The sequence below is a fragment of the Stegodyphus dumicola genome, chromosome 11 (assembly GCF_044657685.1).
Source record: "Stegodyphus dumicola isolate Sdum_Otavi_A_Nest chromosome 11, ASM4465768v1".
Taxonomy (NCBI): Eukaryota; Metazoa; Arthropoda; class Arachnida; order Araneae; family Eresidae; genus Stegodyphus; species Stegodyphus dumicola.
In genome coordinates, this window is record NC_140778.1 from 151,718,456 (window position 1) to 151,737,880 (window position 19,425).

General features: G+C 30.7%; 1 protein-coding gene across 1 annotated transcript in view; it reads right to left on the bottom strand.

Moving 5' to 3' along the window:
• LOC118189452 (heparan sulfate glucosamine 3-O-sulfotransferase 3A1-like) overlaps positions 1 to 19,425 on the bottom strand; it is a 218,616-nt gene that overhangs the window by 185,718 nt on the left and 13,473 nt on the right. The window contains exon 2 of the mRNA XM_085827327.1: positions 2,440 to 2,613. Within this exon, the coding sequence (XP_085683453.1) occupies positions 2,440 to 2,613 (174 nt within the window). The remainder of the gene's footprint in view (positions 1 to 2,439; positions 2,614 to 19,425) is intronic.

The window sequence follows — 19,425 nt, forward strand, 5'->3', positions numbered from 1 at the left end:
CAAAAGCGAAATTATATTAATTTTTCATTGATTTCTTACAAAATATAAGAAACGTATTTGACGAAAAGGAAAAATGACGATGTACCGTAGTTTCTGAAATAAGTGAAATTCTAAGATTAAACAAAAATTTCCTTCTGAGTTACATTTTAAAAACGATGGATGTGGTAGATTATTTATATTGTAGGATTTATTTCAATTTTCTAATAGTTATTTTTATTTTGCAACAAGCCTTTCTTTTACTTTCTCATTTTCCTCCTACGTCTTCCTGCCAGAATGAGTTTTCAGAATTACGTTTTATGTACATGAGGTAGAAACCAGTATTTAAGCTGAAGTTTGGGTCACTTCACTAGAACACCGTGTTCTGCCTTCTGATCATGTTGTTGCTGTTAGTCTAACCATAGTGTTATTCGGCCATAGTGTTATGTGCCTGTTAGTATACGTTGGTGATCTGAAATAAGGGCTAACTCTGTTAGTTAATAATGTGCAGTTTCGATTGGTTTTCTTACTTAGTATTAGATAAGTTGCTTATTTTCTATCTTAGTTAGGCCGAGAAGACTTTGGACTTCTTATTTATAAGAACTCAGCGAATAGTCACTGCACAGTTCTTCAATAATTTAGCTCTCAAGGACTTAATTTAGCTAGTATAATTCTACTATAATATAATAGTATTCTAATATTATCCTCTATATAGTATTCTAATATTATCATCTATATAGATGATAATATTATCATCTATATAAGTATTCTAATATTATCATCTATATAGTATTCTAATATTATCATCTATATAAGTATTCTAATATTATCATCTATATAAGTATTCTAATATTATCCTCTATATAGTATTCTAATATTATCATCTATATAGTATTCTAATATTATCATCTATATAAGTATTCTAATATTATCATCTATATAAGTATTCTATTATCATCATCTATATAGTATTCTAATATTATCATCTATATAAGTATTCTAATATTATCATCTATATAAGTATTCTAATATTATCATCTATATAAGTATTCTAATATTATCATCTATATAGTATTCTAATATTATCATCATTAGTCTATAATAGTATTCTAATATTATCATCTATATAGTATTCTAATATTATCATCTATATAGTATTCTAATATTATCATCTATATAATAGTCTAATATTATCATCTATATAGTATTCTAATATTATCATCATTAGTCTATAATATTATTCTAATATTATCATTTATATAGTATTCTAATATTATCATCTATATAGTATTCTTATATTATTATCTATATAGTATTCTAATATTATCATCTATATAGTATTCTAATATTATCATCTATATAGTATTCTAATATTATCATATATATAGTATTCTAATATTATCATCATTAGTATTCTAATATCTATCATTATTTACATTAGCAGAATAACAATTGGCATTACCGATATCTATGCATGATACCGCATTCAGAATACTTGAATGTATCGCAATTACAAACTCTACAGCTGAATGATTTATTTCTTGTCTTCAGTTTATTAAAAGCACGGTATATAAAAGCACGGTATTTATTCAGTTTATTAAAAGCACGGTAAGTAGTAAGATTACAATGCGGTAAAACAAAAGACTTAGCAATTTTAACGGTAAAACGTTACGTGCTCATATCTTTTGATGACATAATTAAACGATTTGTCAAATCACGAGGCAAAATTATAAAATAATTAATTACTTCCTCTTTTAAAATAAAATAATTTATAAATAATGATAAGCACATTAATTATCAGAAGGTATCGAATTCTGTTTTCTTGTCTTTCATAATGCTTTTTCGACTTTTGCTTCCCCCCTCCCCAATAATTTGTTGCACTTTTATAATTTTACATTATAAATCATAAATGCATATGTAATTCGTTCATATTTAAATGAAAATCAATATTTAGAAATCATATTCTGATTTACAATTACCCTAAGTAACACTCGTAAATATAAATCGATAAACAAAGCTGAAAATATTAGCTTTTAGGGATGGAAGAAAATCTTTAGCCCAGTGTAGGAGCGGGAAAATCGTAAATACATCTCTGATAGTATTATATATCTACCTACGTTGCATCAGTTTTTGTCAATTTTTGCTTCTTTGAACATCAGATGTTAATGTTACGAAATGAACATTCTTAAAATATAAATCATATTTCAGTATTCATGTTATAAGGGTTAAGCAGGAAAAGGTACAGCTACTACAGCTTGCTACCTTCCTCTTTCGAAGGAGAAGAGAATATTTTTCCCAACATAGATAAATATAGTTCTGTCTGTTAATAAAACACCAAAGAATCTCGGAACAAAACGTAAAATGCCTTTGCTGAATGCAGGTACTACATACTGTGAATTGGACAAAGAAGCAAAGAGCTTCAAGGAACCGAGACATCAACGGAACAAGAGCTGTCACACTTACCTGTACCAGTGGAGGCCCTTTTCATAGTGTCTGTCGAAGAAGTGTATTTCAGGGCCTGGGGCCACCACTTCGGGGTGCAACCTCAACATCTCCAGCAGTGCCCTTGTCCCGCCTTTCTTCACCCCAATGATTATAGCACCCGGCAAGCGGCGCCTCTGTCCTTTGTCCGGAACTCTACAAGAAAAAAAGAAAAGAAAAAAAAGAGATTTAATTTTCCCTTCTTAAATGGGCAGAGGTGAAAAGTTAACTACAGTGCAATGAGGGTAAACACTTTTACAGTGTAATGAGAGATGATATCGGAACAGAAATGCGTGGTTTTCCTGTGCCGTCTCATTTGCGGCTATGCGACGTGGGTTTCTCTTGTTATATGAGCTATTTGGACCACAATTCTCTTTTACATAATTCATGTTACATGAAGTATTTCTTATGAGGGAGTTAAAGTTGCGTACATATTTTGGTTTAATATCAGAGTCGTAGGTAGGGTTTTCAGCGCCCAGGGACAACTGAAGATTTCGCGCCCCCTACTGCTTGCCAAGGATGGAAAACATTTAATTCTAAAATGTCGTAACATCAGTTTGGCGCCCCTTGACGACGAAAAATTATACCGGTCTTTAAAGTAGCACTCCTTCGTTATTATTATATTTTATTTTTATGATATTGAAAATTTTTATTTCAACTTAAAAAGAAAAAAAAATTATGATGAAAAATACTTTCTTTATTTGTACAAAAAGTCAGCTTTTTAATATAAATTAGTAAAATGTAAATCGATCCATTTTGAAATGAAAAAACTCTTAATTTTAAATACCTGTTCATTACTTCATTTTTAAGGTTCATTAACAAACATTATCTTGGATTGAATTCTTATTCTAATACTTTTTTCTAACTCTATTTTTAATTTAATTAATTCTGCAGGTTTTACGCTATGGAATACTTTTATTTTCTATTACTTTAGAAAAGTATTTTTAGAAAGTTTATAAAAACTCGGAACAAACTCTAATGAATATTATTAGCAACGAATCCTAAAAATTTCACAGCATTTTGTATGATTTGACTCCTTAATTAACTTAAATCTCCTGAACCCTGACTCCCAGGCGATTTACAGTCCCATCTGTGAAAGTAACTACAAATTCAGAAAAAGTTTAAACAACCTTTTTAAAAAACTTTAACCTGAACAGATGTGCTTACAACTTAAATCTTTGCAACTTGCTTGCAGGATTTCCTATAACACAAAAAATGAATTACAGTAAAATTAATACTGGAGATTCACGGGGCAAGTTGCTAAGTTATTTCGGTGCAAAAATTAATACTGGAAATTCACAGTGCAAGTCGTTCAGTTATTTCAGTGCAAAAATTAATACTGGAGATTCACAGTGCAAGTTGCTCAGTTATTTCAGCGCAAAAATTAATTCTGAAGATTCACAGTGCAAGTTGCTAAGTTATTTCAGTGCATGTTGTACAGTGCAAGTTGCTACACAGTGCAAGTGCGAAGTCGGTTAATTTTTAACCAAGTGAACGAATAAATTCGGATATCAAAAAGGCTAACGTTGTGTAACACAAGCGTCAGACCTGGACGAACGAACTATCAGAACCGTCAGCGTCGTTATGAAAGATTTCTCTAATTTACAAAAATTTTGTTTTTATATACACGCATTTATTTACATCCTGGTAAGAACTAACACAAGTAGAATTGAAAGTACAGTTCAAACAAAAGGTTGTAGGTTATTTAACTTCAATACTATACAGTTTGATTAATTGGCTTTTGATTTACGAAAATTATTTACATCCTGGTAAGAACTGACAAAAGCAGAATTGATAATATAGTTCAGACAACAAATAGGTTAATTAACTTATTAATACTCTACAGATTGATCAATTGACTTTTTATTTACGAAACTGTGAGTACTTTACAGTAGAGAAAAATACAAGTGGCCTGACGTTTTGATTGAACTGACACACTAATATATACACATTTAGCTGGCAATATCTTCCAAACTCGACGTCTTGTTGGATTGATTTTTTTCCTCACATAAGCATATAATAGCAATTTTCTTTTTTCTTTTTTTTTCCCCTTCCCCCCCTTTTTTTTCAAGTAAATAATGGTTACGAAGTACAAACAGTATGCCACCACTGAGTTCTTGATAAAAAAAAAATGATACAATCTATTCAACATTCACAGAAGGTTATACAGTTTGTTTACAAATATAGCAACAATGGGTACAGCTGGATGAAGTTCAAATGAGTTAAATTTTAAACGGAAGGAAAAATCACACAGAGGAAGCTCATTAGCTGCAAACAAAGGCCCTTACCTTTAATTGGATGATCGAATCGATTTCGGCGGATAATCCATGGGCTATCTGCACAAGTGGATTATGGTCACAACGCAGAACTAAAAGATGGTGAAAGACTCAGATTATCCTAAAATATGTATGATGTAGGTGTACACAACGATACGATGGAGAATATAAAGGTCATTTGATCTGATCAGTTTCTGTAGTTTTTACAAGCAATAAAAATGCACATTTTCAAGTTTTGTGAGTGGAAACGAAAATATAGGGTGCACTTTTACGCAAGGGCAGACCGCCTCGGACCTCTGATCAAGACGAGGGCTCCGAAAAAACTTTAATTTTAAGTATATGTAAATATACATAGGAATCTAAAAAACAGCGAAGCTAAAAAGCAGTTTGCATTGAAAACATTAAAAGTTCATTGTGAAGAAACACTAATTTTGATGAAGCTATAAAATTTGGCTCAGAATCTCGCAAAAAATAGTTTTAGCTTTAAATTAAGCGAAGAAACAACCTTGTCTCTATCGTAGATTTTAATTAAGACTCTATCGTAGATTTTAATTAAGACTCTATCGTAGATTTTAATTAAGACTATCAATTTCGAGGTTAAACAGGTACCTTCTTTATCAGGAGGAAAGCAATCTACTCCTGATGAAGAGGCAGGCTTCTGGCAGATTCTTTGCTCCTAATGAAGAGAGACCTGAACCTGTTTGCCCTCGAAATCGATAGAGTCTTGATTAAAATCTACGTCTAACACATGGTTGTTGCTTTGATACACCTTATTTTACTTTGGCTTGTTTCTCTTCTGTCTTGAGTTTTAGCTTTTTTTTATTCACAGAAATGTTTCAAACATTTTTTTAAATCCTCAAAACTGGCAATTAATACGCTTTTTGAAATGTACTATTGTTTGTTTGCTAGATGCAAGTTGTTTTTTCTTTAAGCTTAAGATTTTTTTTCCAAATAATTTTAATTATTTAACTTTAATTAAATTCATATCCGTTATATATTTGTGTTGACATTTTGTATGGTGACCATTCTAATAAGGGGGGGCTCCAGAAGCTCTTCGCCGCCGGTGTCGATAGCTTTAGATCTACCACTGTCTTTAGATGGAAATCGAGACGAAGGAATCAATCTAAACAATGGTATTACCCCTCTTCTGCAAGACCTCAAATGATCAAGAGCCAGCAGTGAATACTGGAGGATCGTGTTTGCTGTTTTCTTTTTTTTGGGGGGGGGGCATGTCAAGGGTGTTGCTTTCTTTGAATTTTGGGAACATGATCGTCGTATACTTTGATCGATAAGCGGTACATTCAGGAACATAAAAGTATTCGACACTCCATCAAGCCTTCGCAGACCATAATTAATAATCTGCGATCATTGATCAGATTCATTATGCGATCATTGATCAGATTCATTATGCGATCATTGATCAGATCTGCCAGACATTCACGCCTTCGCAGACCATAATTAATAATCTGCGATCATTGATCATAAATTAACAATGCATGCTTTCGATCCTGCACATCGTTGTCAATAACTCGTGTAATCAGCAAACTGGAGTAGACAGTGGTATGTCTGCCAGACATTCACGCCTTCGAAGACCATAATTAATAATCTGCGATCATTGATCATAAATTAACAGTGCATGCTTTCGATCATGCACATCATTGTCAATAACTCGTGTGATCAGCAAACTGGAGTAGACAGTGGTCTGTCTGCCAATGTATATACCTGAATTGTGCCTTCAGACTTCCCGTTCTTCGTAATAGTGAACAATAACAAAGAAACAGAGACATTCCGATGTAAACAGACAAAAAAAGGGCTGTAAAGAAGTCGATGAACAGTGGTGAATTTTTCCAACGGCAATTCCATAATTGGGTTCAAAGATGGGGCAAATTCATTTCATACAACAGAGTCTACGTTAAGTAACATTTTTCTTGAATGAGTTTCGATGTTTTTCTGAAAAACATCGATGTAATCCGACAATAAGTTTTGCACTTTTAGCAGTATTGTTCAAAATATTCATGCAAGTTTATCGGCCTCTCCTTCACGACCATAAAATTATTAATACTTTTATTATTACAACATTATTATTATTATACTTCGATAGGAATATGATGTCTTAATTTAAATTTAGTTAAACAGAAATAAGTTACGCAATTGGTTTACAATAGCAAAAAGAATATCTTCGTTAAATTTCGCTATCTTTAAAAATTAAGTTTAAAAGAAGTTAAATTAAGCAAATATTATTGTCCTGTTTGGGTTGAATAAGTTCAGACAGAAATAAATAGCGTTTTTATACAAACCAAAAGCAGTTTCATAATTTAATTTTATCGAAAAAGCTGAGTGTCGCATATTGCTTCAGAGAAACAAAAACATTTTACCTTTTTCAAGGCATTACCTTTGATAAACGAAACAATAAAATCCTCTCACTTGAATAGCGGAAAATACTTAAAGTAAATAAAAACAAAAATGATTAAATTGTATTAAAAAAGTGGTTGTTTTATCCAGAGTTTTTGAAAATCCAAAAAGCTGCGGTGTCAATTAATCCGAATATTTCAAATTCTTAGAATTCCAGAACAATTAAACTAAAGGTTTAAAATTACTGAAACCCTTGAAGTCTAAGAATCTAGAAAATGATTCGAGATTGCAAAACTAGAATCTTCACCTTTTTTTCTCCATTCCGGTCATTAGAAATCTAAACTAAAAAAATCTGATGTCTACACCACATGACTTCCTTGTACGGAATATTAAATTATACGCATTTTTTCTTGCATTTTATTTAAACTTATAAGATTGAATTAAACCTACTACGCCGACAGCGCATAAACCACAAGAGAATAAATGCATTCTTTAAAATTCACTTTGTTTACCATAACTTTTCTAGCGCTAGGTTTACTTAACAACATTATATTTCGTTCATATTATAACTCAGAATGTACAAAATTTATATCATTTATAGAATTATTTAATCGTTGCCACATGTTCTATTCAAATACTATAATAAAGCTAGAACTATGTATAAAAGAAATTAAGCAAACAAAACAAAAAAGAAACAGTTTTCCACAGACGATTGAGTATTTCTCATTCAATTAATTCAGTTTTCACTTCGCGACAAGGCAAAAATTCATAAAAACTCAAAATATCTGTATTAAAAATTACGAAGTAAATCTTAAACGCTTATTTCCTCGAAAAAATTCCAGAAAGGATTAAGCATGATTTAAATAATAAATGAAGGCGTTATCTTTGTTGTTGCGAAGCTAAGTTTCTCTAGATTAGCAACAAATCCGCTACTCAGCTGTTTCAAACGTAAACAAGAGCAATGGCCGCCATTAAATTAGGCTTAGCGGCACTTAAACAATTTTAAATTGTTAATAATTCTAAAAATATTGCATACAGATTTACTAAAGGCATAAAACCCTTAACCGGAAGATAAAAACAACATAATTCAATCATTTTTAAAGCAAAAAAATGTACAATTTACAAACATATAAGAGTAAAGAAACTGAGATCACTGAGCCGGGTAACAGACTGGATATATTTATAAATATATTTATATACGTTTGGCGCGGCCGATTAAAACCAAAACACGAGGTGCACATCTACATGTTATAGTAGTCTTATATACAAAATTTCAACGTTCTGAGGCTACTCGTTTTTGAGTTATGCGAGATACGTACGTACATACGCCACGAAACATTCTTTTCAGAATTCATTTTAAAGCAGTTTTTTAGTTTTTTTGGAGGAAAAGAGTCTTTTAGTCTGTCCTTACGTACTGATATCACGCAAAAACATCGTTAAATTGCATTCGAAAGCGGTCAAAGTGGATATTTTCGTTAAAATATGCTGCCTGAAGCTTTTCGCGATTACAATACTTCCTTTTTACTTCGTACAAGGAAGTAAAAATTGTTATATGTTTTAATTGAAAAAGGTTAGTTTAATAGACATCCAATAAAGAAAGTGATTATTGCAATTTGAGCATATATCTGGGCTATCACTTTGAGGTGACTCTCTTAACTTTATTCTCTTTGTTCTCTTAATTTTATTCTTTCTTTTAATTTTACTTTTTCTCTTAAATTTATTCTCTTTGTGGAATTTACGAGCAAAGAAAAAAAAAAAGTGCTGTAAAACTTTTGGAAGAATACAGCATTTCGCCGGAAAATTGCTAAAGGGAAAATACTGAGTTTGCGGAATTCTCTGTTTTTTTTTTTTTTTTTCTCAAGCAAAAATAGTTCGCTCTGTACAAAAAGCGCATAGCAGCGCTAAAAAATTACAGAAGGATTTTGCAAAAAATGTGTTTTGCGCCAAACTCTTAATTTTGTAAAGATAATTTAGCCTTTTATGTTTAGTGTTTATCACTGATAACTCTTAAATGATCCAACCCGCCCCCTTTCACACAACTCTTTAAAGAAACGAGGGGAAAAAAATCTGAAAGGTTTCAGATTTTAAATTACGTCTAAAGGGGCGGTTTTTTTTTTTTTTTTTTTAGTCCAAAGGGATTTGAATCCCGAAGGACTATTAGTTTCGTTTTGGCATTTTGCGTCGGACTCATAAATGTCGGTTCACTTTTCAAACTGTTGCCACAAAATGTTAGAGTCCTGCATTATATTTGAAGAAATTAAATAATGAAAAATCTGCATAAATGTATGTATATTTCTCGTATTGTGATAAAACAACGGTACATAGAGTCATCGAATTTTGAATAACGTAATCCTCCAACGAATATGAGCATGTGGAAGACCAAATTTGAAATTTGAAATTTGTTTTAGGATCGATTTCCTATTTTTTAAAACTTTGACGAATTTTTGATTAACAAACTCAAGGATTTCAAAGCGAGCAATGGCAACGTTGTGCAGAAAAATCATTTTTATCTCCAGCGCGTGAGTCTCTATATCGGAAATTCTAAAGATATGCTCGTTTTAAAACTATTTTGCGATATTGCTGTTGCACTGGATCTTATGGTTTAAGTGCGAGGAACATGATATTTAATAAAGAAAGGTAACACACAAAATGTTAAAAAACGCCCCTTTGGACGTAATTTAAAATCTGAAACATTTCAGATTTTTTTTTTTTTTTTTTTTTTTTTTTTTTTTTTTTTCAGTCCAAAGGGATTTGAATCCCGAAGGACTATTAGTTTCGTTTTGGCATTTTGCGTCGGACGGATAAATGTCGGTTCACTTTTCAAACTGTTGCCATAAAATGTTAGAGTCCTGCATTATATTTGAAGAAATTAAATAATGAAAATCTGCGTAAATGTATGTATATTTCTCACATTGTCATAAAATAACGGTACATAGATTCATCGAATTTTGAATAACGTAATCCTCCAACGAATATGAGCATGTAGAAGACCAAATTTGAAATTTGTTTTATGATTGATTTCCTATTTTTTAAAACTTTGACGAATTTTTGATTAACAAACTCAAGGATTTCAAAGCGAGCAATGGCAACGTTGTGCAGAAAAAACATTTTTATCTCCAGCGCGTGAGTCTCTGTATCGGAAATTCTAAAGATATGCTCGTTTTAAAACTATTTTGCGATATTGCTGTTGCACTGGATCTTATGGTTTAAGTGCGAGGAACATGATATTTAATAAGGAAAGTTAACACACAAAATGTTAAAAAACGCCCCTTTGGACGTAATTTAAAATCTGAAACATTTCAGATTTTTTTTTTTTTTAATCATTTTGTTTGTTACATTTATTTACTAAATACCACCTTCTTCGCATTTTAACCATAAAATTCAGTTCAACAAAAATATCGTAAAATAGTTTTAAAATGAGCATGTCTTTAGAATTTCCGATACAGGGACTCACGCGCTGGAGTTAAAAATGTTTTTTCTGTACAATGTTGCCATGGCTCGCTATGAAATCCTTGAGTTTGTTAATCAAAAATTCGCTAAAGCTTTTACAAAATATGAAATCGATCATAAAACAAATTCTAGATTTCAAATTGGGTCTTCCACATGCCCATATTCGTAGGAGGATTACGTCATTCAAAATTCGACGCCTCTATGTAACATTGTTTTATCACAATGCGAGAAACATACATACATTTATGCAGATTTTTCATTATTTAATTTCTTCAAATATAATGCAGGACTCTAACATTTGGTGGCAACAGTTTGAAAATTGAAACGGACATTTATAGTGAGTCAACGCAAAATCGGAAAACGAAAACAATAGTCCTTCAGGAACAAAGCCTCTTTGGACTAAAAATGTAAAAAGTGTGATTTGTTGCTCAGCTATTCTTTGTCAAATTATAAGGAGAAAATGTACTTTGAAAATTTAAGTGGTTTTAATAATGTATTTCATTTATTAAATTCATTTATATATGTTTAATAAATATAATAATTTATTTACTAAATATTGTGTATTTAAATACTGCATTTTTAAATTTATATTCGATTAAACAAATTTCAGGTTTTCCTTAAAAAAATTCCGTTATTTTTTCCTTTTCTTTTGAATATTTTAAGACCTGTTCTAGAAATTTAAGGTTCGAGAACATTTTACAATTCACTTTCAGATTCCTGCTATTTAAAATCGTAGTTAAATATAATTAGTTAAGCATATGGTTAATGCTAATATATACCACCTCATCTCTCTATTAAGCAGCATCTGGTTTTCATCAGTTCATTGCCTTGACAAGAAGTACTTTTTTACTTTTTTTTTACATATTTTGCCTTTCACACAAGATGATTAAGATAAATGAGCTTGATATTTCAAAGATTTCAGCACTGTTAAATTTAAAAGATAAATTATGCCGGTTTCCGCAAGCAGGGTTATCAATTAAAATTTTAATTTAAAGTCAGACAGCTAGGAAAAAAGAAAATATCACATAAATTTTAAACTGTCATCACATGAAATTTTTCGGATCTAAGGCATTCTGACAGTAATGCTAAAAGGAGTATTGAATGATTAAGGAATTATCATCAGTCTCTATAAATAAATCATGCCATTTTTGGCTTTAAACTCAAATATTTAATAAATAAGGGTAACACAAAACATTTAAGAAACGCTCCTTTAGGCTAATATAAAATCTGAAAACTTTCAGATTTTTCTTTTTTAATATTTTTTCGCTATTTCAAGTTAGAACAGTTTTTATAGATAAAGCATGCTATTTTTTGCCTTAAACTCAATTTTAAAATATCACTTGTGGAATTTACCAGCAACGAAAAAAAATGCGGTTGCAAAAATTTCGCCTCAAAATCGCTAAAAGGAAAATGCCAAGTTTGCGCAATTCTCTGGTGTTTCTTAAGCGAAAACAGCTGGCTCTGTATATAACGCGGAAAGCTGCGCTAAAAAATTACAGATGGATTTTGCGAAAAATGTGTTTTAGTTTTTAAATGTATCTTATAATCCCTATTCAATAATTCAAATTTGAATTTAAAAAATTTTAAAGGCTGTTTTCTTTTAATATGTTTATAATGTTTGCCGATTTAGTATAAATATCGATAGTTTCGGAATGTTTTTAAAAAAGGTCGCGAGAATCAACAACTTGCACCAGATAAGTAACTTTTACCTTTTCATCTACAAGTATCGCCAATTTGAGCCAAGGTGATTGCGTTAATACGTAAGTACCGAGATAACAGAAAGAAAATATTTACATATTCGAAATTTGGAACTACAAAAGTTACTCCGACGTCCTTGCCAATACATACCGATCTGCTAAATAAAAAATTACCTACAGTTATACTTATAAACAAATAAAGAGTTAACAAGCTGTCGTTTGTGTAGTTTTAGTGCAGAAGAAATTATTTTTTAAGCAACAGTTACCTTGTATTAGCATTAATTTGACACATATCAAAAGCTGCCTGTATTTCAAATTTTGAATGAAACAAAATGATGAATTCTTTTAAATAAATCAACGAATATCGATATGTTACACACAAGGAGATCAATTATGCTTCACGCCCATGTGTTCTGCATAATGATCAGCGCGTTCCAGCAATGTAATAAATACACCTTGTCACCTTTCTGGTTGCTCGATCGAATTATGCATGTTGGTCGAGCATATCCATAATTTAAAATGTTATTACAGAAGAAGCTTCTGATTTATTGTTAGGGTAATTTCGATAAATAAAAAAAAGTTACAGCAAATTAAGCTAATTTTCGATATTTATGAACTTTTATTAAAACCAATGAAAATAAAATTTTATATTTCTTACACATATATTTAAGATTTACTTACGTAGAAATATACTTATTTCTTTAAAAATGTAATAAAATGTAATACATGTAAAATGTAATAAAATGTAAAAATGTATATTTCAAAAATGCTATCCTGAACCACTGTGCACTCGGGCTGAATGCACAATTTGAAATTAGTCTACGAGCCGCAATTTAAAGGGAAAAAAAAAATCTGAAAGGCTTTCAGATTTTATATTACACTGAAAGAGGCATTTCTTTAACGTTTTGTGTGTTACCTTTATTTATTAAATATCATGTTCTTCGCACTTAAACCATAAAATTCAGTTCAACAGCAATATCGCAAAATAGTTTTAAATTGAACATGTCTTTAAAATTTCCGATACAAAAACTCCCGCGCTGGAGATAAAAATGCTTTTTCTGTACAACGTTGCCATGGCTCGCTTTGAAATTCTTGAGTTTGTTAATCAAAAATTCGTTAAAGTGTTACAAAATATGAAATCTCTACATATAACAAAAGAAAAAGTCTGCGTGTCTTTCCTTCGTGCTTGCGTGTAAGGTAATAGACCCAGGGCTACGAAATTTGGTATATGGTGCATCTAGACAACAACCAGTGCACCTCGTAGAGATTTTCTTCAAAATTCAAATTAGATTTTTTTTTATTTCGTCTTTTCGATTTTATTGCATCATTTTGAATAGTTTCATTCTTTTAGAAATGTGATTTTGGCAACAGTTTTTCATTCAATTGTATACTGGACTGCTGACTGTTGAAAATCAGCACTGTTGCCACTTGGATAAATGAGGGTGATAATTCTGTGCAGTTTTTAAATTGAATGTTTCTCTTGAATACTGGACGTTTGTTGAGAGAAGGCAACGGTAAATTGGTTAATTTATTTATTAGAATAATTAATATTTGTATTATGGGATATTGCTTATTGTAATTTTGTTAAATGTAACACTTTTTTTTTTATGAAGTTGTTCTGCAGAGTATTTAAATTTAACGTTTGGTGTTCCCTTCAGGCATTTTTCCGGTTAAAAGCCAGGCGAGGGCTGGCAGCGTGCTGCCAGTCAATAATAAAACAAATGCTAAATTTCAAATTTGGGCTTCCAGATGTCCATATTCGCAGGAGGATTGTGTTATTCAAAATTGCATGGCTCTAGGTACCGTTGTTTTATCACAATGTAAGAAACATATATACACTTATGGATATTCTTCATTATATAATTTCTTTAAATATAATATTTGGTGGGCGATAATATTTGCTGGCAACAATTTGAAAAGTGAACCGACATTTATAGTGAGCCGACGCAAAATGCCAAAGCGAAATTCATAGTCGTTCAGAACTATTGGACTAAAAAAAGAGAGAAAAAAGAGAATGAAGGAAAAAGAATAAATAAAATTAAAAAAGAAATCTGAAAGGTTTCAGATTTTAACTGTTGCTCAAAAGGGTTTCTAAACGTTTTTTACGCCCTCGCCTACTGTCGCCTTAATCTCTCAGCCTACCCAGTCTGTTGTTATACTCACTCCTACCAATTTTTTTTTTCCCTTCTTAGTTTTATTATTAAGCATCATTTTCTTCGCATTTACCCCCTATACAATTCAGCAGCAAAATTATAAAAATTTTAACAGCTCAGCTGTACACGGAATTCCCGATGTATTGAAATACACTTTTTTTCCAGTCTTTTCTCAGCTCATCATATCAATGTTCAGTTTTCTGACTAAAATGGCTTTGCGAAACTTTTCTGTTTGTCTTTTTATTATTAACGTCTTGCGTGCTTACTTTATTTATTAAATATCACATACTTGGCCTTAGCCACATAAAATTCGATTCGACAGCAAATTCGTGAAATATTAAAAACAACATTAGCGTCAGAATTTCCGATAGACACTCTCGCGCACTGGAGATAAAAATGTTTTATTCCATACAGTGTTGCCATTTCTCGCTATGAAATCGTTTAGTTTCTTAATCAAAAATCCGTTAAAATGTTTTATTCCATACAGTGTTGCCATTTCTCGCTTTGAAATCGTTTAGTTTCTTAATCAAAAATCCGTTAAAATGTTTTATTCCATGCAGTGTTGCCACTTCTCGCTTTGAAATCGTTTAGTTTCTTAATCAAAAATCCGTTAAAATGTTTTATTCCTTACAGTGTTGCCATTTCTCGCTTTGAAATCGTTTAGTTTCTTAATCAAAAATCCGTTAAAATGTTTTATTCCATACAGTGTTGCCATTTCTCGCTTTGAAATCGTTTAGTTTCTTAATCAAAAATCCGTTAAAATGTTTTATTCCATACAGTGTTGCCATTTCTCGCTTTGAAATCGTTTAGTTTCTTAATCAAAAATCCGTTAAAATGTTTTATTCCATACTGTGTTGCTATTTCTCGCTTTGAAATCGTTTAGTTTCTTAATCCGTTAAAATTTTACAAATTATGAAATCTCTACGTATTTTTATTATATGTAGAGAACGAGTCTGTGTGTGTGTGTCTTTCGTTCGTGCTGCGCGTAAGTAAATAGACCCAGGGCTACGAAATTTGGTATATGGTGCATCTAGACAAGAGCCAGTGCACCTCGAAGCGATTTTTTTCAAAATTCGAATCAGATTTTTTCTTATTTTATCTTTTTTGATGAAATCGCATCATTTTGAATAGTTTCATTCTTTTAGAAATGTTTTCATTCAATGCTTTGTATACTGGACTGCTGACTGTTGAAAATATGGGGAAAAATATTATTAATTATACTTTCCTTTTCAGATTTTTTTTTTTGTGTGTGTGTGTGTGTGTGTGTATGTGTGTGTTTCTTTTATGTTATTTATTACTTATTTCACTCTTTTTAATATAATGAAAAGTTTTGCATGATTTTTTTAGGAAACAAAGTTTTTAGCTTCCTTTATACCTTTTGAATTCTTAAGATTTTGTAACGGGAAGTTGGTTAATTTATTTATTAGAATAATTAATGTTTGTATTAAGGGATACTGCTTATTTCATTGTAATGTTTTTATATATAATACATTTTTATTAAAATTTGTGGGTGTTTTTTTTTTTTTTTTTTTTTTTTTTATTATTGTTGTTGTTTGTTTTTTGATAAAGAGTTTGACTGTGCAGTTTTTAAATTTAATGTTTGGTGTTTTCTTTCGGCATTTTTCGGTACATTTAAAAGCCAGACGAAGGCTAGCCGCGTAGTGACTAGTAGATTATAAAACAAATTCGAAATTCGAACTTCTAGGTGAGGACTACATTGTTCAAAATTTGATGTCTCTAAGTACCGTTGTCTTTTCACAATGCGAGAAACATACATACGTTCATGAATATTCTTCATTATTAATTTCTTTAAATATAATACAGGGGGGAAATATCTGGTGGCAACAATCTGAGAAGTGATACAGCGCATTTAAGCGTTTCAATGCAAAATGCTGTTTCAAGACTAATATCCCATTCGGGACTAATGTCCCTTTTGGGCTAAAAAGAAAGAAGGAAAAGAAAAAACGTTTTTAGCAAAACAAAATTTGTTACTAAACTTCAAAATTTTTTGCTACATATAAAAATAGCTCAATGAAAAAAATTCAAATTTATACTTATTTTCGGCTGAAATCTAATATTTGGTATCTGCAAGAACCTTCTCTTGGTCACAGTTTGTAATTCAAGCGTATCTCACAGCTAAATACTAAAATTTTCAGGCTGGTATTTGTTCAAATAATTGGAAAATATATTGAATTAACCACTAAATAATTTACTTAATTAAAAAGAAATATACGAAAACTAAGAAGAACAAAACTTCAGAATAAATAATGACGACCTATTCTCTATCTTTTATTTATTAGATTTTTTTTACTTGTACAGAAAATATACATATTTATATGCAAATAATTGTAAAATTCTTTGTTTCTTACTATACGTTTCAGCTATAACATCTCATTGCATTTTGATTTTCGTAAAGTTTATAATCTTGGAGTGGAAATTACTATAAAGTAATTTATTTATCACAAATTCTACATGCTCATCAGCAGTCTGTTTCTTTTCGTAGATTTTTAATTTTCAACCATAAGTGAAAAACTGTTTTACACGGAAACTATTCGGAAAACCACACGGAAAAACTGTTCGCATGTAAATGTAATCCCAAACAAAGCAATCATTCTTATTGCAAGGATTCGTTTACCTTTTAACAAGTATTCACGATATTGAATTTTTTTGGTTACTCGATGCATTAGATTGTTCTGTAATTATCATCAGAGGGTATTTGAAGCTTTTATTATTCGACTAGGAGATTTCAATATGCGATTTTATACAAATGGAGGGAAAAAAACCAGTGAGAAAAATTTTATGTAATTCTGATTCGCATTACAAGTCAATCCCAAATACTTTGCTGCCATATATCGTTGGTGTAACATTATGTAAATTAAAAATATAATGATTGGTATTATTTTATGCGGATTCAAGGTCATTCTAATACCATTGGCAATGATCTGACTAACTACGTAGCAAAAAATGAAATATTAAAATTGAACACTCATATTGATTTATCATTGCCAATCTTGGAAAATGCAGTGAAAACTTACCTTAAAAAGCAGATCGTATACATGAGGGTTTCTTTAAACGTTTTTCAATCGCGACCCCTTTTTATCATTGAGATTTTTTTCGTGACCACAGGACCCCATAATATTTACGAAAATGTTGTGGGACCCGATTAGCATTACGCAAATCCGACACACGCGTAAGTGAAACTGTCAATTTTTTTCACTTTTACTGTAATATACTATTGCAGCTTTAGGTCATTTAATTTCTAATTTTAAGACACAAAACAATATGAAAATTTTAAATAAGTAACAGACGAAATGACAGCATCACGTGCAAAGCAAGGAAAATGAACGCTTATATTATAAAAAGAATGCGTCGAAACGTTTTCGTTCCCCCCCCCGTCTTTATTGTCTTATCTTCATCTACTTTCAGATACATTGAGTAAAAACATTTGGTAATTGTAAAATTATTATAATAAATTAAAGAAATATCAAAAGTGCTAAAAATTTTAGGCGACCCCCTGCTGCAGATCTCGCGACACCCACCGGCGTCGCGACCCACAGTTTAAGAAACTCAGGTATACATAATACAAGAACGACGACATTTCCAGCGAAATGAAAATTTCAAGTATAAAAAATCTTTCCGGCAGTAAAAGAATGAGGACAGACTATTTTGCTTTGCAAGCAGTCATTAATCATGCGTTATTTCACATGTATTTTCAAAAGTTCTTTAATAAAAACATTAAATGCTATTACAAAAAACGATAACTCCATGTGTTCTTAATAAAAACAAGCAGGTGACACCAACAACATACGAGTATTTTATTGTTCTGTTTCTGAAAGAAAAACAACAATGAAGTTTTGTTTTTAGACGAAAGGGTAATATGCTTTTATACGCCACTGATAAATATGATTTTTCAAACTGATGCCTGTTTTAGAAGAAAAGTGAATATTCTTTCACAGTCGATTAACAAGTATAATTTTAAATGAAATTTTCAAAATGACTCATGTTTTAGGAGAAAAGAAAATATTGCTTCGTAGTCTATCAGCAAGTATAATTTTAAACGTAATTTTCAAAGCGACGTCTGTTTTGGAATAAAAGAGAATTTTATTTCATGGTCGACTAACAAGTATAATTTTAAATGTAATAATTTAAACTGACGCCTGTTTTGGAAGAAAAGAGAATATTCTTTCAGAGTCGATTAGCAAGTATAATTTTAAAGGAGATTTTCAAAATGACACCTGTTTTAGGAGAAAAGAAAATATTCCTTAATAGTCTATTAACAAGTATAATTTTAAATGTGATATTTCAAACTGATGTCTGTTTTGGAAGAAAAGAGAATTTTCTTTTAGAGTCGACTAACAATTATAATTTTAAAGGATATTTTCAAAATGACTCCTGTTTTAGGAGAAAAGAAAATATTCCTTCATAATCTATTAACAAGTATAATTTTAAATGTGATATTTCAAACCGACGCCTGTTTTGGAAGATAAGAGAATATTCTTCCAGAGTCGACTAACAATTATAATTTTAAAGGAGATTTTCAAAATGACTCATGTTTTAAGAGAAAAGAAAATATTCTTTCACAGTCCATTAAGAAGTATAATTTTAAATGTGATTTTTGAAACTGAATTCTGCTTTAGAATAAAAGAGAATATCCTCCCATAACTCATTGACAAGTATAATTTTAGATATGATTTTCAAACCCACTCTTGTATTAAAGAACACGCTAAACTCGTGAGATTTATTATAGATAACGAATATAAGATAACTGTTAACTCATAAATTTAATAGGTATGCAATATAATTACTACCATTCACATCAGTCAGTTTTGTTGTATAAGGTATAAAGTATCATTATTTTGTATATTGTTAAGTAACATTCCTATTATATGTTATATTACGTAGCTTTGTTGGATTTATATTAATACTGAAATATTAATGATTGTGCATAAAAAACTGGTTATATCAGAGATTCCGAACGGGGTAGATGAAATTTTAATGGGGTCAATGATGATCAAGTGGTGAATAGCATAATATGTAGCA